The sequence below is a fragment of the Hypomesus nipponensis genome, chromosome 10 (genome assembly GCF_054491055.1).
Source record: "Hypomesus nipponensis isolate SF chromosome 10, ASM5449105v1, whole genome shotgun sequence".
In the NCBI taxonomy this organism is placed as follows: Eukaryota; Metazoa; Chordata; class Actinopteri; order Osmeriformes; family Osmeridae; genus Hypomesus; species Hypomesus nipponensis.
In genome coordinates this window covers 6,170,065-6,196,244 of record NC_140370.1, presented here as the reverse complement: position 1 = coordinate 6,196,244, position 26,180 = coordinate 6,170,065, and the positions used below count along the sequence as shown (strand labels likewise).

At 41.8% G+C, this 26,180-nt stretch overlaps 5 protein-coding genes across 8 annotated transcripts; 3 read left to right on the top strand and 2 right to left on the bottom strand.

The window, feature by feature from the left end:
• The first annotated feature begins 771 nt into the window (after window positions 1-771).
• Window positions 772-4,477, top strand: LOC146271064 (complement factor H-related protein 1-like). 3 transcript variants are annotated; one of them, XM_084707077.1, is made up of 11 exons: window positions 772-917; window positions 1,218-1,403; window positions 1,686-1,850; window positions 2,197-2,376; window positions 2,479-2,505; window positions 2,655-2,681; window positions 2,917-2,955; window positions 3,119-3,157; window positions 3,276-3,437; window positions 3,556-3,726; window positions 4,284-4,477. In XM_084707077.1, the coding sequence occupies exons 1-11, from the start codon at window positions 779-781 to the stop codon at window positions 4,295-4,297; spliced, it is 1,149 nt and encodes a 382-aa protein (XP_084563203.1). In that variant the 5' UTR covers window positions 772-778; the 3' UTR covers window positions 4,298-4,477. The 3 variants fall into 3 exon arrangements, with proteins under 3 accessions (XP_084563203.1, XP_084563205.1, XP_084563204.1); XM_084707079.1 differs by lacking the exon at window positions 2,479-2,505; XM_084707078.1 differs by lacking the exon at window positions 2,655-2,681.
• Window positions 4,463-10,607, bottom strand: zbtb41 (zinc finger and BTB domain containing 41). Its single transcript, XM_084707074.1, has 11 exons — window positions 10,461-10,607; window positions 8,877-10,031; window positions 8,462-8,669; window positions 8,168-8,237; window positions 7,839-7,986; window positions 7,415-7,544; window positions 7,145-7,240; window positions 6,607-6,713; window positions 6,345-6,450; window positions 6,157-6,245; window positions 4,463-6,026 (listed from the first exon to the last, which is right to left on the bottom strand). Exons 2-11 carry the CDS (start codon window positions 10,012-10,014, stop codon window positions 5,398-5,400), a joined length of 2,721 nt encoding a protein of 906 aa, XP_084563200.1. The 5' UTR covers window positions 10,015-10,031; window positions 10,461-10,607; the 3' UTR covers window positions 4,463-5,397.
• Window positions 10,608-11,788: 1,181 nt separating this feature from the next.
• LOC146271062 (protein crumbs homolog 1-like) lies at window positions 11,789-17,114 on the top strand. Its single transcript, XM_084707073.1, has 8 exons — window positions 11,789-11,846; window positions 12,110-13,087; window positions 13,828-14,378; window positions 14,542-14,707; window positions 15,061-15,979; window positions 16,096-16,140; window positions 16,245-16,367; window positions 16,492-17,114. The coding sequence occupies exons 1-8, from the start codon at window positions 11,789-11,791 to the stop codon at window positions 16,742-16,744; spliced, it is 3,093 nt and encodes a 1,030-aa protein (XP_084563199.1). The 3' UTR covers window positions 16,745-17,114.
• Window positions 17,115-17,201: 87 nt separating this feature from the next.
• Window positions 17,202-21,627, bottom strand: LOC146271061 (sentrin-specific protease 5-like). 2 transcript variants are annotated; one of them, XM_084707076.1, is made up of 11 exons: window positions 21,519-21,627; window positions 20,882-21,136; window positions 20,147-20,779; window positions 19,964-20,069; window positions 19,722-19,869; window positions 19,580-19,627; window positions 19,399-19,476; window positions 18,561-18,698; window positions 18,342-18,425; window positions 18,101-18,151; window positions 17,202-17,982 (listed from the first exon to the last, which is right to left on the bottom strand). In XM_084707076.1, the coding sequence occupies exons 3-11, from the start codon at window positions 20,643-20,645 to the stop codon at window positions 17,872-17,874; spliced, it is 1,263 nt and encodes a 420-aa protein (XP_084563202.1). In that variant the 5' UTR covers window positions 20,646-20,779; window positions 20,882-21,136; window positions 21,519-21,627; the 3' UTR covers window positions 17,202-17,871. The 2 variants fall into 2 exon arrangements, with proteins under 2 accessions (XP_084563202.1, XP_084563201.1); XM_084707075.1 differs by having other exon boundaries at window positions 20,147-21,136.
• Window positions 21,628-22,155: 528 nt separating this feature from the next.
• ahsg2 (alpha-2-HS-glycoprotein 2) lies at window positions 22,156-25,397 on the top strand. Its single transcript, XM_084707125.1, has 7 exons — window positions 22,156-22,421; window positions 22,713-22,823; window positions 23,404-23,485; window positions 23,760-23,917; window positions 24,065-24,163; window positions 24,283-24,354; window positions 24,488-25,397. Exons 1-7 carry the CDS (start codon window positions 22,218-22,220, stop codon window positions 24,782-24,784), a joined length of 1,023 nt encoding a protein of 340 aa, XP_084563251.1. The 5' UTR covers window positions 22,156-22,217; the 3' UTR covers window positions 24,785-25,397.
• The last annotated feature ends 783 nt before the right edge of the window (window positions 25,398-26,180 follow it).

Here is a 26,180-nt window from a genome sequence, read left to right as displayed (position 1 = left end):
TGTGATAAATGCCCAATGATGCAATAACGTGACCACTAATGTAACAAAATGTGTTGGGCTCTACACCTGCATCAGCCTCATCTTGTCCCCCAGCAACTTAGGCTGGACGGTGTTGAAGGCAAAGAAGAAAACACGATTCTCACCATGCACCCAGCTACACCCAGGTGGGAGTAGGATTTAGCATTGTCATATGTCAATATTAAGCGGTAGATCAACTCTGACCTTACTAATTCTTAAACAGTTTTCTCATATTACTATATGGCTGGATGTTGGTTCTTGGCTTGCAGTCTTGTAGGTATTTCTCCTTTTTACCCAGTGTGTATGTTCTAGACTGGGAAGAAAGCTACCAGGAAAATGTATGTACAAGGACAGCCTTTTGTATTCATCCGCCTGCCTTTTTTAGTATACCAGCTGTTGTTTCTTATCTGCATTTTGCCTGTCTGTTTGATTCATCATCAAAATGAGATCTCAGACTTTGCAGCAGACCATTTCCAAGTCTTTGATCTATTAATTGTTCTAGACTAGAGTCCTAAATGTTACTCTCTCCATTCAGCTGACTGATGAATGTGCATAAACTTCAAAACCTAGGTTATATCCTCAGTGGACTTCTTTTTTTTTACACAATAATCAACACACAATATACTGTTGGACAAGAGATGGAAATCAATGACTAATCTATTAGTCTTATTCTGGGTCTAAATTCACTGCTTACTTGATTAAACGTTTCCGCCCTGTTATCAGGAGGGGCTTGCACAATGATTAACTTGGACTGAACAACATGTCTCAACGCATGGTTCTCACTACCAAAGCAATGGTATTTGGTATCAGGTTGTATCCTTCTCTACGTTCTGATGAAATGGACAGACTAGGGTGTCTTCTATTCGTTCTACTGTTTAGTTCTATTGAGGTGGCGGAGGGTATGAGTTTTTACATTTCACATCTTCCATTAACTTCTGTGTGTTTATTTTATCTTCAAGCCTTGTAGGTCTCCAGAAATATGGGATTTATCTCCTGTTAAAATAAAAAATGTCTTCAAATGAACCGTAAATGGCGGATGATGGACAGCTACACATTTTCTTGTTTGTAAACCGAATATTCTAACCACTGAAATTTAAACTTTTGTGAAATATCTTGTATATGGTAACTTCTAGGGAAACTGTCAACATTCATTTAACCGTTGTCACCAACTAAATTAGCATTTTTCTAACCAATCTTAGGTCAAGGTTCAGAATGCTCCAAACCATCTTTGAAAAATGGCTATTTTGTCCCAGAAAAAAAAATGTATCAGGATGGCAGTGACATTGCATATGCCTGTGAAAAGGATTATGAAAAAAGGGGAGAGGGATGGTGGGGTACCAGCAAATGTGTTAATGGCATATGGTCACCTGAACCTGTATGTAAAGGTAAGTCTTTCACATGAAACACAAATCATCATTCAAAAATACTACCTACATTTATGAACATACAGCCTACTTTCTGCAAATAACCAAATAATGATTTTTCTACCTTCTAGACAGTTGGAGGATTTTGATTCAGTTCAGCCTTCAAAGCATTTTTTGCTGTTGTTGTTTTCATATGAAAAGCATTGTGTCCTGTACCAAAAGTCCCTGATGCTTGAATTTACATTAGAAGAACATGTTTTCTGTTTCAACACATGGATGAACATTGTTTAAATAATTTTTCAGATAAAAGTGACTGTTTTGCCCCTGATGTCCCTAATGCTAAATCCAGAAAGTTGGGAGCTCAAAAATATCTAATTGAATGTGAGACTGGATATGAAATAGACAACACCACCACTTCAACAAGACTAACATGCAAGGATGGAAAATGGTCAACAGGATCATGTACAAGTAAGTTTCTGTTTCAAAGTCGGATGTTGTAAAATATGAGTAAAAACATGTGAGATGGTACAAACTTGTGTAGAATACCAGAACCACCAACCTAGTGACATCCTCTCTTGCTGGGCCTTCCTCAATAGCTTACTTACAAATGAAGCACAAGTGCTTGCAAAAGTAATGCATAAAGCTTAAAAAAGTCTATTTTGTGAATGAACAAAAACAAATGACAGTTTAATATAAGATGGTTTAGTAACGTTTCATTTGTATGTGTGTTGTCTTTCTTATCTCAAGCACATGCTGTCTGTCTGATGGTCTGCACTGTTTACTCACCATCATCTCTCTTTCATCCTGTTTACAGAGAGTGCAACTTCATGTGGTGCACCTGCTTTTGTGTCTGATGCTGTTATCATCCATAAATACCAGGACACATTTGGGGATAAACAGGCAGTAGAGTATAAATGTATGGATTCCTTTACTTTGGAAGGTTCTATATTAAGTGTCTGTGAGGAGGGGGGATGGAGCCCACCGCCCAAATGTCGTAAGTAAATAATTTCCTACTCAAAAATCACCTACTCATTTATTGATGAGGTTTATGAACTCACATATGGCAATCTTAAAAGTATTTGAACTATCCCTACAGAGTTCCTTAAACCAACTGCAGAACCAAGTAAGCACGGCAATGTTTTTATTCTTCTTAATTATTACATGCTGTATTGAAATTTGGAGGCAATTTGGAGAAATTTGAAGCCTCATTTATTGATGAGGTTTATGAACTCACATATGGCAATCTTAAAAGTATTTGAACTATCCCTACAGAGTTCCTTAAACCAACTGCAGAACCAAGTAAGCACGGCAATGTTTTTATTCTTCTTAATTATTACATGCTGTATTGAAATTTGGAGGCAGGAAAAGCATTAAAAGGACTGAATAGCCTACCTCAATATTGCCTTTTGGCTTTTCTGACTGCTGTGTTTGAAGTCGATCAAAATATTTAGCAATGTAGCACACATCCTTAAATTGTTCTGTAAAATGTAGTGGTATTTGGTAACTCATTCTGTATTGCCACTCAATCATTGAGGACGTGTCCGACCTGCGCCTGCTGCTGATGACAGAACAGGTGATGGACATTTTGTTTTCTCACGACACCATCGATCGTTGAAAAATATCAGTCACTGTAATCAAACTAGATCACCACCAGAGTGGTCCTGTCCTGTGCTATTTTAAGCGATTTGTCGACTTTTGTGTTGTAACACTGTCATGTACTGCATTTTTACGGCCAGATGACGCAGGAGCTACCAAACAGCACCAGACACAACCATGTAGGCTTATGTTGTGTATTCTCACATTATCACTTCAAAAGATTCCCAGACATTTTATATGAAGTTGAATGAGGCTAGGCTACATGTTTTCTAATAATTGTTTTGGTTTCTTTCCTAGTGAAGTTCTGTGGTACATACCCTGACTTAGCAAACGGTCTGGTCTCTAAATTTGATGAATCGACACTGTTAATCCGATGTAGTGAGTACTACAAGCGTGAGGGACCAGAACACGTTTTTTGTCTTGAAAATGGAAAGTGGTCACACCAACCCAATTGTTTAGGTATAATATGTGTACCTATATCCCTATATCTCTGAAAAAAACGTTTAACTTAACCGACTCTTCTCTCAATTCCTTAAAATATATTGTGCACTAACCTTTGTTTCACACGTTTCTTCAGGACCCTGTATGATTTCCGGGACAAATCGGCCAAAAGGTGTGGCACCATTTTCAGGGATACAATACATAGAGGAAGGAAAGGCAAAACGATTCTATTGTTACAAGACCTGGAATTGGTATTATTATTATTTAGATGTTGGCTGTTTCCAAGGAAAACTACATTTTACTGAATGTGAGTGACTTATAAATCCACACCCCTCTACATTTAACTACATAAACATTGAACAACAAACCTTTACTTTGGGAAATTTGTCAAACAAATCCACTAGAGAATGTTTAGTTTGGTTTCCATGTAGGCCTTATTAAGTCTAATTGCTTAAAACTTGAGCAATAACATTGCAAGCTGTTCATATCAATATATGTGATATATATGATTGTATTGTAGGTATTTAAAATAGCTGATTTCCCCTAATTATTTTTGTAGGTCAGCCTCGTTAACTTCAACTCGTTAAGTGAAGTATATCCTGTCCAATTTAAGACACAACAGTTGAATTCACTGTTGAATTGACAAAGTAGTTTGAGTTTAGTTCTAACAAGGTTAGTTTATGGCAGTTGTAATTATGTTCTAATGTTTCTAGTAATAACAAATGCTAAGCTTATATACGTGAATATTGAAGTAATCAAGTGAAAATATATAAATGGTTATAGTAGGCCTACCATCCAGGCCTGTGTACAGGTATGTAGAATAGAAATATGGTTTTGATGTCAATGGTAACTGTTCATTTTCAGGTGTCAGACGGTGACAATCCTAACACAACATCAAACTAAAACTCCAACCAAATGAAGAGTTATCAGAAGCCTTCCAGAGGACATAATGTTGCTTTCATGTACATCAATTATAACAGATATATTATGGTCCGTATTCTCACATCATTTAAGATCATCTGCTCACATAGTTGATACAAATAAATGGCTTAAATCTCTTTTGATGCTTCATGTGAATGTTGTAAACTAGGCCAACAGGACCCTTATACAACCACCATCAACACGTTGCAACACCCACTATGAAACTTAAAACCTTTTTACCAGTTTTTTTTATTTAAAACAAGCAAATAGTAGACATGTTGTCCCCATCAGAAATGCCTTGTGAGTGATAACAATTGATTTCAATTTGGTAATAATAATAAGTATTATCAGTCAAATGGTTTATATAGACAAAGACAAAAGGTGTGTTCCACCTATCAGTCACAACAACAAAAACAGGACAATTAACGGAACCCAATGTCTGAACATAGCTGCACAAAGTCGATATTACAGTGTGACGAACACACAGACCGATCCCTTCAATCGCTTTACATAACTTTGGGAAAGATTGGGAAAATATAGAAAAGGTGTCATTTGTTCAAACAAGTGGCAACATTAATTGTCTCATACTACTGCAACGTTTCCAACTATAGAACATCGCATGGTTGGGGAAAACAACGACAACATGGATAATGTGTCAGAGCTCTCATGCTGAGGAAGATATAAAATGCAGCTTCACTGTTGCACATTTCTGTGGTACTAAGAAAAAGTATCTAAAGTATCCAAAACATATTTGATCATAGTGCCACTGTGAGGGTATGTAACAGACGTGGACACGCTCTGTCACCAAGGTGCTTCGCGACTCGCTGGGCTCGAACGTACGACCTCCCACTTGCCAAGCGCGACCGCTACCAACTACGCCAAAGAAAAGCTAGCTCTTCATTGACGCGGGTGGCCCGCTGCATACCTGAAGAGTGAATTTCACGACTTCACACCGTTACACTTCTTCTGAACTAGCTCTCAGTATATTCCTCTCCAGCCACTATGCATGTCTGTCGCTCACTGTTGCATAGAAAACCTGGTGGCAGGACGGAGGTTATTAGTGGGGGTGATCAGAGTTAGAGATATTTTGGACAGTGGGGGCAGAGTCCAGGCCGAGTAATGTACCCAGATAAGACTCCCTAGGGTCCAGCATCTGGTCTGGCCGTACTGGGTGTACTATGTTGGCAGGCTGAGGGGTCAGTGTGTACTTCTCCAGGAAGGCCAGGTCCGTGGCTGCTTGGTACCTGGTTATCTGGGCCTGGGCCTGGGCTTGGGGTGACGTAAGCACACCATGGGGTTGGGTGGAGATAGTTGTTCCGTGTCTGGCCAAGTCACTTTGTCCTTGGACGCCCGACATGTGGACGGGCACCAGAGTGACAGGAACACGCGAGTCTGCGGTGGTACTCTGGAAGACGGTCTTGGGTTCCTCAGGGAAGACTTTAGGGGGTTCCTCGTATGGCAAGACGGCCATCTTGTCCTCGTTAGTTCCGGTGAGGGGCTGCTCGCTGAACTTTGTGCTGTGAACGTGGTCCATGTGGTACTTGAGCTTGTCTTTTCTCTTAAAGGTGGCACTGCAGTGGGGGCAGTTAAAAGGGCGGGCGTCCGAGTGAATCACCATGTGTTTCGTCAGAGTCTTCTTAATCCGGAACGTTTGGTGGCACACTGGGCATTTGTGTGGTTTCTCACCTTTCAGAAAGACAACAATGAAATGGGTCAGATTTGAAGACAAACAAATTTAATCCGAAATCAAAACAAACAAAATCCATCCAAAGAAAGTGCCAACTCAAAAGGGGGAAGGGGGGGGGGGTCATCTTACCTGAATGTGTCCTAAAGTGCATCTCTAGACTGGACTTCCCCTTGAACTCTTTCTTGCAGACCTCACACTGATGCACCGCCATTTTATACCTGTATACACAAGCCTTATTCACGCATGTGGTTTCAAACCACATAACAAGAAAACACTTTCATGTTCACATTTTTACCGCTATTCTTGCATGCCCTTACTTTTGCCACACTTTTTCTCCCAAGTGGACACTCTTGTAATGGACAGTCAGGTGATCATGCCGTCTGAAGCATTTCCCACACTCCTCACATTGGTGCGCTTTCTCACCTGCATCCAATTAAGAGAGAGCTCAGTCCACAACTCTTTTTAATTCACATGCATACATAGCGGGTGTACATTGACACATTCCATCTATATTAACACCACAGATTATACAGATTGAACCGAGACTGCGAAAAAAGGAGATTAATGGGGACATAGAACCTGAGTGTATTTTCTGGTGTTTGGTCAGATGGTCATGACGAATAAAGGTTTTACCACACTCGTCACACTCGTAGCGTTTGTCATCGTGATGGACACGGAGATGAAGCCTATCAAAACCAAAAGGATCATGTTTGGTACATACAGAACTAAATAGATGACCATGTCAACATCATTATAATGTAATTGCAGCGCTTTGAGTTTCAGCCCTACCAGCTTTTGTCACATCACAGTTAGGTCATTCTCATGTTCTTTGGAAAACCATGCATCCATCCAAAAACATGCTTAAAGATGGTATGTTTTAGGCCTTGTCACTGGAGCATTACACCCACAGAGTTGTCGATATGGCTGACTTCTGCATCTCTCATCCCAACCAATGATCTGAACTCTCCAGATCCTTCAAGGTTCTTATAGGCCTCTCTTTGGGGCTTCTCTAACGAGACATGCTTTCAGCCCCAATAGAGGCTGGATGTTTAGAAGGGTGGTGCAGAGTCCTACCTTGACTCTGTGTAACAGGGTTAGATATTGGCTGGAAACTGACCTATAGGAGCTGCCATGGCGGAAACTCTGCCCACAGATACTACAGAGATGGGGCTTCTCTCCACTGTGGATACGCAAATGTTCCCTCAATGTTGTTCTGTATATGCAAAGGAAAACACAACAGAGAAATACAAGTATTTTTAATGAGATTAATATCGAAAGGTCAGTATGTTCATGATATAAAGTACATTTGAATGAAATTGGCTGCCTTTACAGAGGAATTAAGGCCTGGATGTTCAAACATGCAGATCATGCTGTACCACAGTCTTACCTCTCCCTCACTGATTTCCCGCAAATGAAGCAGGTCCATTTTCTCTTCCCTCCATGTGTGCATTCAATGTGTCTTTTTCTGTTGCCCGTGTCATTGAACTGTCGGCCACAGATGTCACATGGGAATGGACCTGTGGGCAGATAAGAGGTTTATTTGGTGCTTATGTCACAACCCTACTTCTAATGTTAATATTAGCTTTCGACCATTGATTAACACAATGTTTTTGAAGAATTTACAAAGCATTAAATGATTAGACAGCATTTCCCAATAGTTACATTCACATGAAATACATTGACTCACTCACTACACAGTCTAACTGAAGTCAACAGTTTCAATCTTTTGGATCAGTTTCAAGGTATACTAAATCGAATAGTTCCTTTGTTTAAACATGATACAAAAACTGAGGGTTTAAAGATGTTCGCACCTAAATGGTACTTTTCTTGGTGTTTCAACCTGGCAAACCTGGACTTGAAGTAATCATCACAAAAGGAGCATTTGAAGGGCCGGTCCTGTGTGTGGAGGATCATGTGTTCCTCCAGATGAGGTCTACGTGTGAAAGACTTGTGGCAGATCTAACTCAGGGGTAAGAAGGAAGAGGATTAAGTACAACCCCGCTCATCTGGGAAACCGAACCGCAGATTCTGTTGATAAGACACCTTGCAAACATTAGTGAGGAATGAAACTTAAGGAGTTTAAACGTGTCTTCATTTGGTTCTGTTAAACCCCCAGCATTAGGATACAATCGAAGCTTACATCACATTTCCAACCTTCGCTCTTCCTCTTCCTCATTATAATAAACTCTTGGATGTGGTCAGGGTGGAACCTGTAAACATGGGGCAAGTTAACACATATCCTACTGGACACTGTTTGGACACAATGTGGTCAGTCAGAGGTTTTCGACTATCACACTTCCAACATTGTTTTCTAAGAAACAATGGTTCACCTCTTTCTTGACAAACTATGAATACAATGCTACTGAATAATTGATACAGCATTTTTCAAGAAAAAGGACCAATGACTAAAGCCAGAGGGGTGGACCTAGGTTACCTTCTGACATGTTTGGACAGGGTTTTCCTGCTGGCATGGAGCTTGCTGCAGAAGGGACACTTGTGCTCCTTCCTCTGGAAAGGAGCATCGTTGTCGTGTTTCTTCTTGTGCACAGTCAAGTTGGACTTGGTGGAGTAACACTGTAGACAGACGTCACACTGGAACGGCTTCTCCCCTGTGTGGACCCTGGTGTGACTCTCATACTTCCCTAAAAACATTTGAGAAACATTACAGCCTGGGATGTCAACTTATACCCCCATTTCTGGTCTAAAGGAGATTTTTGTTTTTATGTTGCAATACAACATACATTTATGTCTATGTATCAATAAGCTAGCATGTCAACTGATGAGAGGCAAATTATTTCCTTTCAGGCCAATTCAATCATGTACCCCATCCAACCTGTCATTTTTCCCACCTATACGGTCAAACGTCTTGTCACACTTGGGGCACTGGAGAGTTTTCTTGCTGGCGGTGTGGATTATGACTGGTGCCAGGCCTTCTGGGTATACAAGTGCATGATTAGCACTGTCAGAGGTCTGACTGTACACCTCTACCTCAGGACCAGTCTGATCTTCTGCAGTTTCCACAATGACACGTTGGTTCTCCACTTCCAACTCTTCGTCCTCCCTCTCTTCTTCATCCTCTGATGCACCACCTGAGTGAGACTTGCTTTCCTGCTTCCTGTTGTCATGTTCTTCTTTGTTGTCCTCTTCCTCTGGTAAAAAGGGGCCTGTCTCTTGCCCAACAGTGTCCTGAGATGGTTCCTCAATGTTAGCCTCTGTGGCCTCAGTGTCACAGATTTTAAATTTGGCAGGGACTTTCCTCCTTCGAGCTGACCTCCTAGCAGTTGTGGTCACCTGACCTTCTGCTACATTCTGAACCACTGACTCCCTTTGTGTACAAATGTGATTCTTAGCCAGGTGATTCTCCAGCGACTTCTTGTAGCAAAACCTGCGGCTGCAGAAGCAACACTGTACACTAGTCTGGGTTTGGTCTATGGTGCCATCTGCTGGGGCTTCAGTGTTTCTCTCAACATCTGGCTCCACCCCAGTCTTAGCCTGGGCCAGGACACAAACCACTGGTCCTTCTGTTTCGGTCAGCAGCTTTACCACATCCATCATATCCAGGAAGCGTGCTGCCTTGGTCAGGGCAGGGAGCTCCCTTTCTGAGACCACAAATTCTGATGTATACAGGAAGTGCAGCAGGTGCTGGAACACAGACTCCTCAACATGGTCCAAGGTGACATGGTTTGTCTGTGGGTTCTTGGTAAGCTCAGCATGGAAGTAACTGCTACCCTGGGCCAGCACCACTTTGTGGGCACTGTACTGTTTTCCACCCACTGAGACGTGTAGGTCACAAAACCTCTGCTTGGTTCTGTCCTCATTTAAGAACTTAAGGACATTGTTACTGTGCTGCATCAAAGCCAGGTGCTTCATCTGACTATCAGGATCTGACATGAGACCTGAATCCACCATGTCCCTCCGTGAACTGGGGCTTCTTCTCTGCTTCGGTGGCTGAGGTTTATTTAATTTCCTTTTCATCGTGGTGTTCATCGAGTCATTTGATTTTCCTGAAAACAGTCATAGCAGCTGGTCAAGGATACGGTGAAGACATAGTCAATGATATTGGACAGGGGCATGGTTTTCTTTGGTTGAGTATTATTAAGAGGTTTAAAATATTTAACATCAAATGACCCTATTGGATTCGTAGTTACTCTGTGAAATTACCGCAAACAATAACATACGTAGAATTGTATGACGTTGACGATGTCATAGTTTGATGTGAGTGCCACGTTGCAATGAAACGTGTTGCAGACATTTTACATCACGTCTTTGGCATTCTGTCTAGCTGGCTTATGCACTCCCGAATTCGCTATGCACCTTAAGGACCCCTATGTTGTTATGTTTCGCAATGGGCCCCCTCGGAGGAGAACTTGACAAACGACCCTTTCTGCCCCTCGGGTAGTGCAATTACTAGCGACGTTGATTTACAAGCCTACCTTAGCCGTTTCGATTCATCAGATTTGATCAAGCAACCGTGGCCGTATGTATGTTTGTTTTTTCGAAGAACATAGCGCTAGCTACATTATATTATCCTGAACATCTCAAAATTGCCCCACCTTCCCAACCTCGAAGTGTCAGACACCTAAACAATCTGCCATTGGCTGATTCAGTTGTTATAGTAAAAAACGTGTTGATCGTGTGCTAGACCAAATAGAGCTATATAGTAATTTCATTTTTTATTACCTATGTTATAAAATAGGTATTTGTGTATGCAGCGTACAGACAGTGCTCAAATGATTTATTTTATCAGTTTGTGTATGTAGAATGTGCAGACAATTTTCACATAGGTCATTTAGAATGGTTACATTGCATTGTGGGTATTGTAGTAAAAAACCTAGGAAACACCGAGAGAAATGCACTTTTATCCAGAGCCATGTAAAGAGACTGTCCCTGTCTCTACTCTCTCTACATGGCTCCGCACTTTTACCTTCTGTTACTGGCTTGGTATTACGTATTACTGTCACAAATTGTGTGGGCATTCTAAAGATCCTTTCTATCAAATTGAAGACTATTTATAACAAGGCCATAATCATAACACAAATAGGGACACCCCCCCCCCCCCTCCCAATATATTGCTATAAAAATATAAATGTGCTACGCTACGACAGGCAACCACGCACGCTGCCCGAAATTATCATAAAAAAAAAAAATTGTCCCCCCTAATGTTGACTCCATGCCTATGGCCTTGATTTATAATGGCAAGATGTTGCTATTAGCTTGCTTTTGATGTTGATGTACTTGACATATAGAGGTGTCCAGGAGGTGTCCGCTCAGATTTTAAAGAGCAAAACTAAAACTATGGATTAAAGTGACTGAGACCAATTACTGATAATAAATTAAATCAACAAAGAGACCAGTTGTGTATTTATGTATGTGTGTGACCGCATGTGTGTGACTGATTGTATATGACATGCATGTGAAAAAGTGAACATTCAGCCACTTTTACTGTGACTCTTGATTCCTTGTATTGAGGTACCTTTATTGCTCCTGGGAGGCACAACTCCAAACGTGGAAGATGATTATGTTTGCTGTTGCTTAAATGAGTCCTCTGAACCCGATACTCTAAGCAACTCTGTTTGTAAGACATTGTAAGTGCATTAGCTTAATCCCATATATCTGGCTTGCAGTGATCCCAACCTTGGTCAGTGCATGCATGGGGATAACGGCATAAGATGGCATTCTATGAACCAGGAGTCTTCATCGCACGGTGAAATAACATGGATATTTATTCAGACAACTTGATTAGGAGGATTTGAAAACAACAATGTTGACAATGTTGAGAGTCTACGGATATTTTTGTGTTTTAGGGTTTCTTATTGCAGGTAATTTTGCTCTTTGTCTGATGCTATCTTGTTGATGGGCTATTTTTGTATTTTGTTCTGTGAGCTACAATTCTGTCTACAGTAAAGAGGTCAAGGAGTAGCTCTGTCAACCAGTTTTATTTATGTTGGACATTCTCAAGACATCACAATCTGCAATGTTATGAGTTTCTGTGTCCACACCAGATAATTATTGTTAATGATACTAACTTTCTTCTTTGCAGTCTGAATTCTCGACAGTAAAATCTTTTTTATGTTCCTTATAGACACTCTCTCTGACAATGACATTAACGGATGTGAAGACCAGCCGTGCCATAACGGTGGTGTGTGTGTTGGCGATCATGCAAGCTACCGATGCCTCTGCTCCCTGCGGAGCCGAGATGGGCGACTCTATGGGGGAGAGAACTGCACAGTTACTCTGCTGGGTTGTAATGCCAACCATTGTGAGAATGGAGGAATTTGTTCTCCTCTCTTCATGAACAATCGGCATGCCTACACATGCATCTGCCAGGCCGGTTTCTCGGGCCTGAATTGCAACACTCCTACAGTGTTTTCATTTGAGACCCAGGGTCACATGTATGTGGCAACTCAGCTTCTGGATCCTGAAGCACCGCTCAACGTTACATTCAGCTTCAGGACGAGACACCCCATTGGCACACTCCTCCAGAGGAGGGTGGATGACCTGCTACTCACCATCGAGCTGGTTGATGGACGTCTCCGCCTCAGCAGCCTGCGGGGTCAAGGGTCAAGCACCCTGGTTCAGGAGCTCCCGGAAAAGGTGGCGGACAACGACTGGCACCGGGTGGAGGCCCTGCTGGGCGGTGTTGTGAGCCTCATTAAGCTGCGCCAACCCTGCTCAGAGGGAAGTTGCTCAATGGAGTCTGGCATAGAGGACGCTTTTCTGGAGCAAGGCTCGGGGTCCCCTGAGCTGGAGTCTGTCCGCCAGAGCCTCTTTATAGGAGCAGAAGGAGGGAGGTTGGGCTCAGTTGCAAAGAGAGAGATGGCATACCCTCCAGCCTACCTCGGTTGCTTTCGAGACGTGTTTGTGGACTCACGGCTTGTGGTGCCCGCTGGGAAGCTAAGTATCAGCTCCTCCACCCAGGTGAACGTCACACTGGGGTGCAGTGAAAGGGACAAGTGTGAGGATAGCCCTTGTCAGAACAGGGGCCGCTGTTTGAGCCAGGGATGGAGGAGCTTCTCTTGTGATTGTCAGAGGCCCTATGAGGGGCCCACCTGTGCAGAAGGTAAGGACTGAGGGATAACCATTCCAGGAATCACTTGTAGGAAGTAGCACGCGCAAAAAGCCATCCCTATAGTGGAAAACATCAACTGTAATGAAATCTATATAATAACACTAATGATAGAACAGTACAATTACATCTCTGATGACCCTGTCTGACACTAAACCCATTTTTCATCTGCCTAGGTCAGATTAAGCAGTTATGCCATACTAATTCACAACCACACCATCTGAATGCCAGGCATCTTAACTGAGCACCCAACCCAGAATAAAGTTAGCCAGTTCGTTTAAAAGGAGCTTATAGAGCTAGTAAAAAATAGCACACGCACAGGCATGAAGGGTGTTATCGACAACACCTGGGACGAGGATTAAAGAAACGTGGGATTGATTAGCAGACTAGGAGCAGCTTCGCTTTGACGAAAACACAGTGGCCTAGGGACTCTGACCACTCTCCGTCAACGTGATCTGTGTACACAGGCAGGCATTTCAGTCAGAAACATATTGTAAAACCATTTGTCAAAGGGATTGGGTTACTTCCTATTGCAATATAGTCATTTTAAGGGAGATCTAATGCATTGAAATTTAAATTGTGTATTAAGGTTTATGACATAATACTTTTTTGTATGTATGCTTTTAAATGTTTGTTCTGTTATTATTACACATTATTGAGCTAGTTAGTATTGATCTCAACCATGAAAGCTATAGGGAAGTGTTCAATTTGACTACTTTGTGTTCTTCCTTTAGAATATATCACTGCTAGGTTTGGCAACCAAGACTTCGGGAGCTTTGCCCTCTTCTCATTGGATGATGACCCAGGGGACAAGTTTGTCGTGTCCATGTTTATCCGCACGAAGCAATCCAATGGCCTTCTCCTGACTCTGGCCAATAGCACCAGCCAGTACCTCCGACTGTGGCTGGAGGAGGGCCAGATCAAAGTTCAAGTCAACAATTTTGAAAGCCTGGTAGGGCAGAGCTCAGTCAGCAATGGACACTTCCACCTGGTGATGGTAAAGCTGGAAGACAGAACAGTGGCCCTGTACCTGTCGGGCCACAGCCAGGGGACGGTCCCCATCCGTCCTGTACTGGCTCAGTCAGGGGACCTAGTCTACGTTGGAGGTTTGGCTGACCAGCGCGCCACTGCCTCCTTCGGGGGTTACTTCAAGGGGTGTGTCCAAGACTTGCGGATCAACAGCAGACGCTTACAGTTCTTCCCTATAAAAACTCCAGTGGGCTCTTTCAAGCTAGAGCAGCTTACCAACGTCACACATGGGTGCACCAGTGATAACACCTGCTCTGTAAGTCCCCGACAGACCTGCACATGGTTGCTGATGAGACCCGTAGATATCATCCACATACCTACATACTGTATATAGATAGGGCAATAAAGACAGCCTCAAGGTCATCATGGTTGGGCAAGTCATCACTGACATTAAAAATGATCCTGCTTATTCTCCTCAGGCCAGTCCATGTCTGAATGGTGGAGTTTGCTACTCCATGTGGGATGACTTCAGCTGCAGTTGCCCTCCCAATACTGCAGGGCGGCGCTGTGAGGAGGTGAAATGGTGTGAGCTGTCCCCCTGTCCCTGGACCGCAGTATGTCAGCCACTGGCCCAGGGTTTTGAGTGTGAGTAGTTAAGGTCCTCTAAAGTAGGAGCAAAAAGGCTACACTTCAAAAGCACTTATGAATGTCATGTCTGTATCATGGGTTTGTATTATTGTCTTTGTAACACAGTGTTATGTTCTCCTGTCATTCATTGATGTGTGTGGACTGATTGCACTAAATTATAACAACAGATCAGAGTATTCTTTTGATTAGAGATGATTAGAGATTATCGTGTTAAGGGTTACCACATGGACCTTGTTTATTTGTGTAGTCATCATGTTTTTGTTTTTATTAACCTTGATACAAAAAATAAAACGGCTAATATATTTCTAGTTCATCAAGTATACAACTTGAATCTGCTCTTTGTACTACAGGCAAGTCTAATGTGACCCTCCGAAGTGACCAAAGCACACTGATCTACAGAGGCAATGGGAAAATCAGTCGCAGCATCAGCAGTGTCGTTCTTAGTTTCCGAACCAGGCAAACTGATGGCACCCTCATGCATGCAGAACGAGGTTCAGAATACCTCACCATCTCCCTCCAGCATTCCCGCCTGCTTCTGGAGCTACAGGTGAAAGCGGGTGTAGGCTCCCCGAAACTGACTGCACAGAGCTGGGGTCCGGTTAGCGACGGCGAGTGGCACATGGTAGAACTCTCCATGGAGAACCCTGACCTACAGACCTCCAGGTGGATCATGGTTCTGGACAAGAGGAGAGAGGAATCAGATGTGTCAATCGTATCCTCTGGGAACCTGGACTTCCTGAGAGATGGGGTGGACATCCTCCTGGGGGGGCTAGGACCTGAAACTGGGGGTCACCTGGCTGGGTGCCTAGGGCCTGTGGAGATTGGAGGGCTTTTATTGCCCTATCATGGAGACACTGACCTGAATCTACCAAGGCCTCAAGATGAGCAGTTTGTGAAGCTATCTGGCAGTGAGCCTCCCCAGTACGGCTGCTTGGGAGCAAGTGTATGTGCACCCAACCCTTGTCTGAACCAGGGTATGTGCGCAGACCTATTTGACCAATTCCTCTGCAAATGCTCTCCAGAATGGTCAGGACCACAGTGCCAGGACTCCACTGACACCTGTGCTTCCAGCCCCTGTGTCCATGGCACCTGTAATATTCAGTCTGGTGGGTACATGTGTACGTGTGAGCCAGGATACAAAGGGGCCCGGTGTGAGGCAGAAGTGGACATGTGTGATGACAACAAATGCAGCCAGGGGGCCACTTGCCTCAGGGGGCGCTTGAACTACGCCTGCCTCTGCCCCCAGAACATGACCGGGTTTCTCTGCAAGTGAGTCTCAAACACCTTCCATCTGAACTAATAACACTATGCATGTATTTCATAGAAGCAAAGAAATACAAAAAAAACGAACTTCTACGTAACATAAGTAACATTTTATTTTCCAGTGTGAAAATCCCTGACATACCATATATATATATTGACAAGATTACGTAAGTACATAGTGATGACCAGCACCCCACCAAATCTTGTGGGTTGTCTCATGCTAGTGTTTGTTCTGTATTATTGTCTTAATTTTTGTTTGTTTATTTTACAGGATTCCAACCCTGCCTGTGTCTGTTTGCTTAAGTAGCAGGTGGAACTACAGCTGTTTCAATGGTGGAAACTGCTCTACAGTGGAGAACACCTGTGACTGTCTTCCTGGTTTTATGGGCCAATGGTAAACCGTGGATAGTAACAGTAACTTAATCCATTTGACTTCTGCATAGAGAGGATATTTGCTGTCATTTCCTGTTGAAGCTCTGTACCAATTCAAATGACTGCTTAGTATTCTTTCTCTGCAGGTGTGAGAAGGATGTGGACGAATGCACGTCCAGCCCCTGTCAAAATGGAGGATTCTGCCGCAACCTCAACAATGGATTCCGTTGCATGTGTGAAATAAGCTTCTCAGGCGAGCACTGTCAGATTGACGTCAGTGACTTCTACTTCTACGTGTTCATGTTTCTGTGGCAGAACATGTTCCAGCTTATGTCATACCTTATCTTGCGCCTCGATGATGGACCTGAGGTCGAGTGGGGATTCAACATGGAAGATTAGAAGCCAAGTGAGAGGGCTTTGTACACACATCTATGACCAGCTTACCTTCACAGAATCCAAGGCAGGAAATATGATCTCCACTATCAGCATGTGAAGTATCTACATATCTACTTATTGTGAATAGAAGTTTTGTCCTATGTACAATTTAATACAGATTTCAGACTATATGCTTCAAATATGGGCTGTATGGTATGTAGTAGGCTCTCATACTTTAACTACAAGATTGTAGAAGGCTGTTTTTGTGCCTTATAATATTTTTTTGAACACAACTTTTTTTCTAATGTATCGTGTTTTATATTGAGACATACCTGCGCTAACTTGTAGTGCTGACATATGACAGACAAATATCTATTTTTGAGAAACCCTAATTGTGTAATTAGAAAATACATCTGAATGAATACACATAAAAACACAAATACATAAAACCACCAATAAAATATATACAGTATCCTAATGGTTCAAATGTTAATGTTTTATTTCATGTTTACAATTCTTTGTGAAGTTACTATGTACATACAGTTCTCAATAGACAATACAGATAAAGGAATGTTACCTACTGCCATTTTCAAAGTTGTCAGCATCAATAATAAATAACATTTTATTTCAACACAAAAAAAATTATACTCTAGCATTGACATTGATGCTGATCGCAACCAAGCCTTATCAGAACCAAAACCTTAAAATAATGATCTTGAAAGAAATGTAGGGTAAAAAATGTTGACCCAGTGATGACACTATCCAAATAGTATCAATCTATGATCTGAAAAAGAACAGTTGATCAGAAAAGTGATTTATTTTGTTTAGTATAATAACAGTGTGCACAACTCATACAACTGAATAACAAAAAACACTGATAACTGACTGAAAAGGATGAAGTCTGTAAACTAAAGAACAGTTAACATTAATAGTTAACATCTCCACATTTTACACTTTCGGCAAGTCTGCTCCAACAACAGCCTGCATCGATACATACATTTCTGCCTTGGTTTCTAGTCTTGTACCAAGCTCTCAGATCAGGTATATGAGAGACGCTATTCTACCGTGTATAACAGCATTAAAGTGTTGCTAGTACATTCTTCAGTTGTAGTGGGAGCAGGGTTCTGATGGGAAAGAGTGCCAAGCCAGGGTTAGGTGGAGAGTTGGCAGTCACAGAGCTCTCTGTATATTCTCTTCCTCACGCTGGACATGTCCCTCTGGGAGAACTGGAGTGGCTTCCCCAGAACAAGACACCGGCAGTACTAAGAGGAGCAGGAGACATAAGAGATATAAGTAGAGGACAGAGAGTAGCTTCAGGAATATCTTATTACTGGAAGACAGACCACTTATTAAAGTAGAGGGAAAAAAGCATGCCAGTACCTCCAAGACAAACACTCCACAGTCATTTTCATTTGTTTGCTGAGGAATTCCCTATTTGGCCAGTGAAGGGAGACAAAGAGTTACATGCAAATGATCACATGGTACATTCCAAAGGACTCCTGAACCGTACAGATAAAAAAAATCTATATTTTGTAACTATCCCTAAAATCCTAAGAACTGGGACAAACAAGAATAAAAGTCAAGGATATCTACAAGTAAACACCCATGCTAGTCATCCCACCTCATTAACAAACACTGTCCAGCCACTCTGGAAAGCAGTTTGTTTCTTTTCCATTGCTTCAGTCTTGATATATTTCAGGATGTTCTGTTGAAACAATAAGAACATTAAGATATTTATGTTGATTTATGGTGATAGGACTTACATCATTTGTTTCAGACTTCAGAGAGGGAACAATCTATGGTTGATAATTTGTATTGGCACATCCTCAACGTCCTCCACCTGGGCAACTTCGTTGAACTTGATGCCTTGGGAGTCATACAAGTTGATCCTCTTGGTTGCTATGTCCACAGTAACGAGGCACCAATGGATTTCCAGGTGAATAGGCACCAGCAGCAGAGTCTTTGAGAAAAGGTCCACCTATCAATGTCCGTGCACATAAAACACTTAAGAACAAGCCCATTCTTGTAAACAGTCAACACACTTAAATTGACAGAAACTAAATTTGTCTGAAGTTCTAATCAACGATGTCAGATGCCAGAATAACTAATGGGTTACATGTTGTAATGTTACAGCCAGCTAGCTAATTATACTAGCAAGGTAGTTGAAGCGGAACTTGTGTGCTTCTAGGAATGTCAAACCAAGACATACAGTATACATACATTTTCCCAAATGTGTCCAAACTTTTGACTGGTACTGTACTTCAGGATCATTAACTAGATAGTAGCTAATAGGCGTGGGGTGAAAAATCGATTCACATTTGAATTACGATTCAGTCTCTTAGCGATGCACATCGATTCACAAATGTAAATATTGTGAATTGATTTTTTATCGAATCGTGACTCGAATCGTACCAAAAGATTCCCAACCTTAGTAGTTAAAGTTGGAAATATAATTTTCAAATCTAACCATAAATGTGTCTTAATAAAACATTTGTGGACTACCTATTCTACCTGAATCTCAATGGGCTATCCAACCATTCATTGACAACACATTTCTACTGTAGGTTAACTAGGTTTAGTAATATAGTCATAAACTATCATTCTAATTAACAAACTCGATCCATCCACCCTTTCTCGAAACTTCCTTTAAAGCACGTTAGTATGACCTCAGTTAATACCTTTTTTGTCCACCTCCTCACACCTTCATATCCTTTAGTCACCAGTTGTCGGTGGAAGAAGCTGTTGAGGAAATGGACCTGCACGAATGAGAAAAACACAATTAACATTAATCACTGAGCCAGAAAGTAGAATATTATTCAAAACATTTGCAAGCAAAAAGCATGAATCAGCAAAAACGACCTTTTGGTGTGCAGATTCCATGATCAGTTCCCCATACATGTTCATGACCTTGAAAAGTACAAAGTAAGCTTAGACAATGTTCTAAATGCAGCATCTATGGAAAAACAACAAGTAAATAAGTGGATTCTAAGCAGGGACAAACCTGGTCATTGAGCCAGTTGTGACCATCCAGAGTAGCCAGGTCCTCCAGTGTTAGAGTGTGCTTATTATAAACTACTCGGAAAGAGGACATTGGTCTTCTTGCTAAAACAGTTTGGTATTTTGCCATTTCCCCAAAGATGGGCAAATTCCTACAGGAAAAGGATAAGACATATTGGTTATGAAATGTTTATCTCTAAAACGGTGTATGTACAGGCCAAGAGTACCAAACTGATGAGGACTTACTCATTAGACACTTTCATGTTGAGCATTTTATTGAGATGCCTCAGTAACATACTCTTTCTCAGAGGGATGAAACTTCCATACTTCTCAAGGAAGTTGTCAAGGAACACTAAAGAGAGAGATATTTTTGAATAGACTGGACAGGTATGACATAATGAATAACAACAGCTTTGTAAAAAGACTTACTATGAATGAGTCTTTTTATTGCTTCACTGCTGGTGTCGATGGTCGACTGCTGCACCACTCCCTTCTTCTCCTCTGCCTGTTTAGCAGTGATGCCCGCATCACTGGCTAGGCCCTGGTGCTGCTGGAGACTGCCAGGGATCTCAGACACAGCAGACGATACAGGACACACCGTCAAGTTGGAAGTGTCATTTGCAGGCCTGTCAACTAGGGCATCTGTCCCATCACAGTCAGTGTCTAAAGCCCCTTTATCCTCTTGTTGACTAGGTGACTTGCTCCCTTGAGCATCTCCAGTGTGATTGAGTACCTGGAAGTTAGAGCGGAATGTGCAAATTCTTCCTCTAAAACACTTCTTTCTTTTGAACCTGGAGAGCCAGAATAAACACCTTGCTCTGCTCCACGTCCTGTGGGGCCACTTTGTCAACAAACACCGGTAGAACTGAATGTTAAATTGGAACTTCCCTCTAGGGTTAATGGGCCGGGCGGGTACTCCTCTTGCCATTGACTTGAAGCGTTTACTTTGGTGTGGCCTTTCCTTTCCTTTGGAGGCTTTTATGTTCAGCGGTGGAACATGGCCAGTCACCTCAGAAACATGCGGGTGTGGAGTTTCTGAGAGGGGCTGCCCTTTGGTTTGAGCTGAAGGGGGATGGTCAGAGGAGGGCATCAAGGGAGTCTCTGTAAGACTATTGGACGAACAGGCTTGAGACATTGATTTTAGGAGAAGTCCTGGAGCTTTACCTATCTGTATGTTGTCAGTATAAGGTAGGCACTCTGACTCTTGTTTGGAACGGTTGCTTTTAACTTCAATCTGGGCTTAGATTGGAGAGTTGGGAGCCAATATTTCTTAAGTATGTGTCCATATATGGTCAATCTACTGTTCTCCATTAGATGGCCCTCTATGGTAGTTTCACAAATAACCTGGGTCTCCTATGAACTCGATCTTGAATTGCGGCATAATTTCAGATTGCACACTCCTTGTGTGCAATCCACATACTGCAAATTAAGAAAAAATATAATTTTAACTTCTAATCAATTCAAACAATATCAGAAGCCAGTGCAGTTACTGGGCTACATGTTCTGATGTTGGTTACATAAAGTCAGATAGTGTATTATACTCGCAAGTTAATGGGAGTGGAAATTGGTTATGCGATCAGGTACATCAAACCGAGACATACTTCAGGATCTGTTAAATTAACTAGACAGTAGCTCACGTTTAAGTTCTAATTTTCCTATCTAACCTTAATGTTACCTACAGTTAATACAAAAAAGAGCGACTATCAATTCTACATTATTTTCAATAAGCAATCCAACACTACATTTGGCAACACATTTCTGTTCTAAATTAACTTTGTTAATCACAATTAGCGTTACCCACTGTTCCATAATCACCCTCCATACCAACTCGGTATTAACGCATGTGTTTTGTTGACATCGTGTATAGTCGCATGTTTAAGACGTCACTTCCGGGAATTTTAAGTGGTCTTTGAAATTATTAATCATTCTTGATTTGTTATAATAACATAAACAAGTCTCAAAGAAATTTGTGACAATATTACGTACATGATTAAAGTAGCGAATTTACTAAATAATTCAACAAATTCTCAACAATAAATTAGCACCCCAGATTTGATATCAGATTTTCGCCCCTGCACCAAACCATGTAATCTCACTGTAGTCTGAATTTTTTGTGAAACTTCGTAGTCCTCAATAATAATGACATGAATCTATCAAATTCGTTTACTTTTTTTTATCATTCCTTTTTCAGGCAGTTACTTAGCTACATAATATGTTTTTTATATAACCATAATAATCCAGTAGTCTTTTTGAACACAGTTCCAATTGATCACCCCAGATCTCACTTTGCATAATGGGTGGGCAGTATATTTGGGTGCACTCTGAAGAGTGTAGATAACTCTCATGTGACATAGGTATCAGGGGGATGATCATGTTTGCCTTGGCTCAGTTTCAAGTACAATATATAACTACTGGGACCATGGACTCTGCCTTACTTCAAACCCTCTTGACTCCCTGCCTGCTTCAATACATTTAAATCGTCCCCGCTTCTGCATTGCAGATGAATCTCTTGGGTGCTGTACCGGTTTGGGTTCTGCTAGTAGGGGCATGGGCACAAGGGCTACCCGGTGTGTCTCATCTCCCATGCGACTCCCCTGAGGCAGAGGCTGCAGCACTAGTGGCACAGGATTACCTCAATGCCCAGCACACTCATGGCTACAAGTATGCTCTGAACCAGATTGAGGAGATAAAGATCATTACCACAGTAAGTCAATTCTAATCAATTAAAGAAATTACAGTTTAATTATTGTTCAAATATTAACCATTTAAACTACTTTGTCAGTAAATTTGATGTTAAAAGTTGAGACCAGAAGAATATTCTATTTATCAGAATACTGATGTCCAATACTTAATGATGATTCCCATACTTACTCATATTGGTTTTGTGTTGAAATACTGTGCTTGATAAATGTATTCAAGGTATCAAAGCAGAACCACTTTACAATAAACATGAAATGGATCAAGTCGTGAAATAATGCTTATTCCTCACTTTAAGCCCGGGGGTGGAGAGGCCTATCTAATGGACCTGGAGTTACTAGAAACCACATGTCATGTCCTGGACCCCACACCTGTGGCCAACTGCACAGTCAGGCCCAAATACTTGACGGTGAGTCTTACCTCCATAAAGGTTTGTAAAGGTTACAAAAATGTCTTGCATTTCTGTGCGCTGTAATGAAGACAGCGATTTTAGGACTATTTTAGGATGTTCAGGCCCCTCCTTGTGAAGCAAAGGTTGAGATTCAGGTGCCGGTGCAATGTCAATTATATTACTTGTTGTTCTGGAAAGTACTTCATATTAACGCATCTGCTCCTTCCAAAACAAGTTTGCTGCGACCTGAATATGGTTCACATCTGCCATCATTGAACCATGGATGGCTGTGTTGTATGTGTTCCACTACTTTCCTTTTTAACCCTTGTGTTCTTCTCGGGTCATTCTGACCCATCAGTCATTGTGACCCACCTTCGTTTGCGACAACTTTACCGCATACAAAAACAAAGTGAAGCATTTTCTTTTAACCGTTGGGCTGTCTCAGACCCCCCACATTGCGACGGTTAAAAGAAAATTATATTAATTAGCTTTTGTATTGGGTAAAATTGGGTAAATACAACGATGGTTCGTTATGAACCTTTTGGTCATGTGACCCGAAGGCAGCACAAGGGTTAATATATCGTCTTTTGTCATCTAGTCGGTCGAGGCAGACTGTGATGTGGTGTTGTCAAATGTTGGTGGAGTTTTATCCGTCACATCTTTCAAGTGTAAAACGGAAGGTGAGCATTGGATACACTCTACTATCCTAATAAAATTCATGCTGAATGTTTGGACTCAATCATTAATGTAAATCCTCCTTTCAAAGTGTGAAATTGTTGCATTAGTTTACAAGAGGCCCTATTCAGAAATTCCCTACATCATGGTCAAATTTAAGAACCAATCCTCATAAACGAGGACAGTGCTTGTACACAAGGACTCATTGTACATTAATGTCCAAGTTAACCAGACACACGCACACACTAATCTCTCATCCCTATTGGTATCAATGTTTAGAATCAACTGAGGACATATGTTTGGGCTGTCCTATGCTACTGCCGCTTAATGACACTGCAGGCCTAGCGCTTGTCTCTGACACTCTTGCCTCTTTCAACAACAAGACAGTCAATGAGTCTTTGTTTGTTCTGGAGGAAGTGGGACGGATGACATCTAAGGTAAAACCTTATTTGGTCATTATTTCATTTATTTTTACATATAAGGATGTGACGTAAATATGCACTGAATTGATGTTGTATATATTTTATCCTATTGAATAAACAATATATCAATATGTGCAATATGTTTAATATAAATGTTTGTAGGTGGTAAGTCCTAAGCTTCTATACCAGGCAGAATACATTATAACAGAGACCAACTGCACCATAGAGAACAACAATAGCTGCGTACCTCTGCCTACTCCTGTAAGTATACAGAGTATGAAATTCTGGGCCATAAAAGAAGATGTTTCACAGTGAACTGGTCTAGCATTGACTAAAGTAGAAAACTGTGAAAAACAAGATGGTGTTTTTACTGCTTCCAGCAACGTGGCTTTTGTCAAGCACAAGGTGGGAGTTTTGGGAACACAGTTGACTGCATGATATTTGTAATAAAGGTAAGAAAACTATTTTTATTTTGTTCATATATCAACCATTAATTAATTGTCTTAAGAAAGTTAAGATGTTGTACTGGTCTAAAATGACAAGTAATTATCTCTGACATTCTGGTCATCCTCCTTTATCCTAAAGACTGTCAATGGCACCAATGACACAGTGCCGGCTCCTCCGCCTGGGGTCCACGTCCACACAGGAAACCTTCTTGTCAAACCAGGGCTGAGGCATCACAAGCTCACCTCCTTTCATGACCCTGACTCCAGCGGCATTCTGTCTGCTGAGTCCCATGAGGTGGTGCCTGTGGTCCCCAAAGTCACAGACGTGCCTGCCACAACCCCCGGTTCTCCGGATGCCCTGAATGCTACAGACAGCCTTGCTGTTCAGCCCACATTGCTAGTACCATTGTGCCCAGGGAAGGTCAAACATTTCTGAGAACTAAGGGTTCATAAAGCTCTGCTGCTCTGAAAACAAATACAGTAGACAGTTCCAGCTACCCACATCAATTGGTGCATATCAGATGAGATTCAAAAATCTTGAAAGAGTACTTTTATCAACTTCAATAAGCAAGTGTGTGGGTATTCTTTTTTGCTGTTGAAAAATAAAATTTAAAAAGATCTTTGTACGACATCAAGTTGTGGGGCCACTGCCTTGTTTGACTGCACCAAACCCCCTTCCCACTCATTAAATAAACCCATTGAACTCACTGAATAAACTACCCAACGGATGTTAGCAGCCAAGCTATAAATCAATTTGTATCGGGCAAATTGTCTCTGGAGAGGTTGATGAAATAGGGGGCACTGAGTTTAGAACTTGGCACTGCCAAACCTTTGAAAGCTACCGGGGGTAACCAACACAATAAGAACATATCTTCTGGACTAAATGGATTAAACTATAATCACGGTAGCTATCTTACTGATCGGACAGCCTTTTTCAGGCTTAATGGGAATTTGGTAAGAGACTAAGATTGACAATGTTAAAGCACCCCTCCCATTGTAGCGTTTAACCAAGTCCAAATAAAATAAAAAACATGTCATTTATAATTTTATCCAAGTGTTTTCTTGAAGAAATTGACGTTTGAAGGATTGTGTCATGTTCCATTTGCAGCCATGTCATAGTGATAAGGGTAACTGACATGAACCCAATTCTTAAAATTCTCAGTAAAAGAAAATACTTTGTTCCTACTTTGTGTAGAACCACCTTTACACCACAAGAGGGCAGACAACAACCACACAAACTTGTACAGAGTTGAACATGCGCAAACCTAACAAACCAACTCATGATAAAGATCAGCTGCTAGTCCAAGCACTTGTCCTCTCAAAGTTGGACTACTGCAACTTGCTGCTCGCCGGTCTCCCAGCATGCGCAACCCGCCCTCTCCAGAGGATTCAGAACGCAGCAACCTGTCTGGTCTTCAATCTACCCAGATGCTTGTTACCCTCCTCCTCATCTCCCTCCACTGGCTTCCCATCATGGCCTGTATCAGATTCAAGATTGACCTTCTGAGCTGTGAACGGGACTGCACCTCTCCTCCAGCCTTATACCCCCACCCGCCATTTACGGTCTTCTTCTGACAACTGTCTGGTGGTCTCACCGCTCGAGAGCGCCTGGTCCAAACACAAACTCTTCTCCTGTCTGGCCCCCCAATGGTGGAATCAACTCCCCACCTCCATCAGGGACACTGACTGTCTCCCCACCTTAAAAGGCTCAAGACAAATTAGTTCCAGGAATACAATGGCACTTCGGAATGATTGGCTGAACCTGATATTAGTTTCTTCCAGGACCACAGTGACTCAGACTTGTTGCTCTTGTTGTAACCGTCTTATTGTAC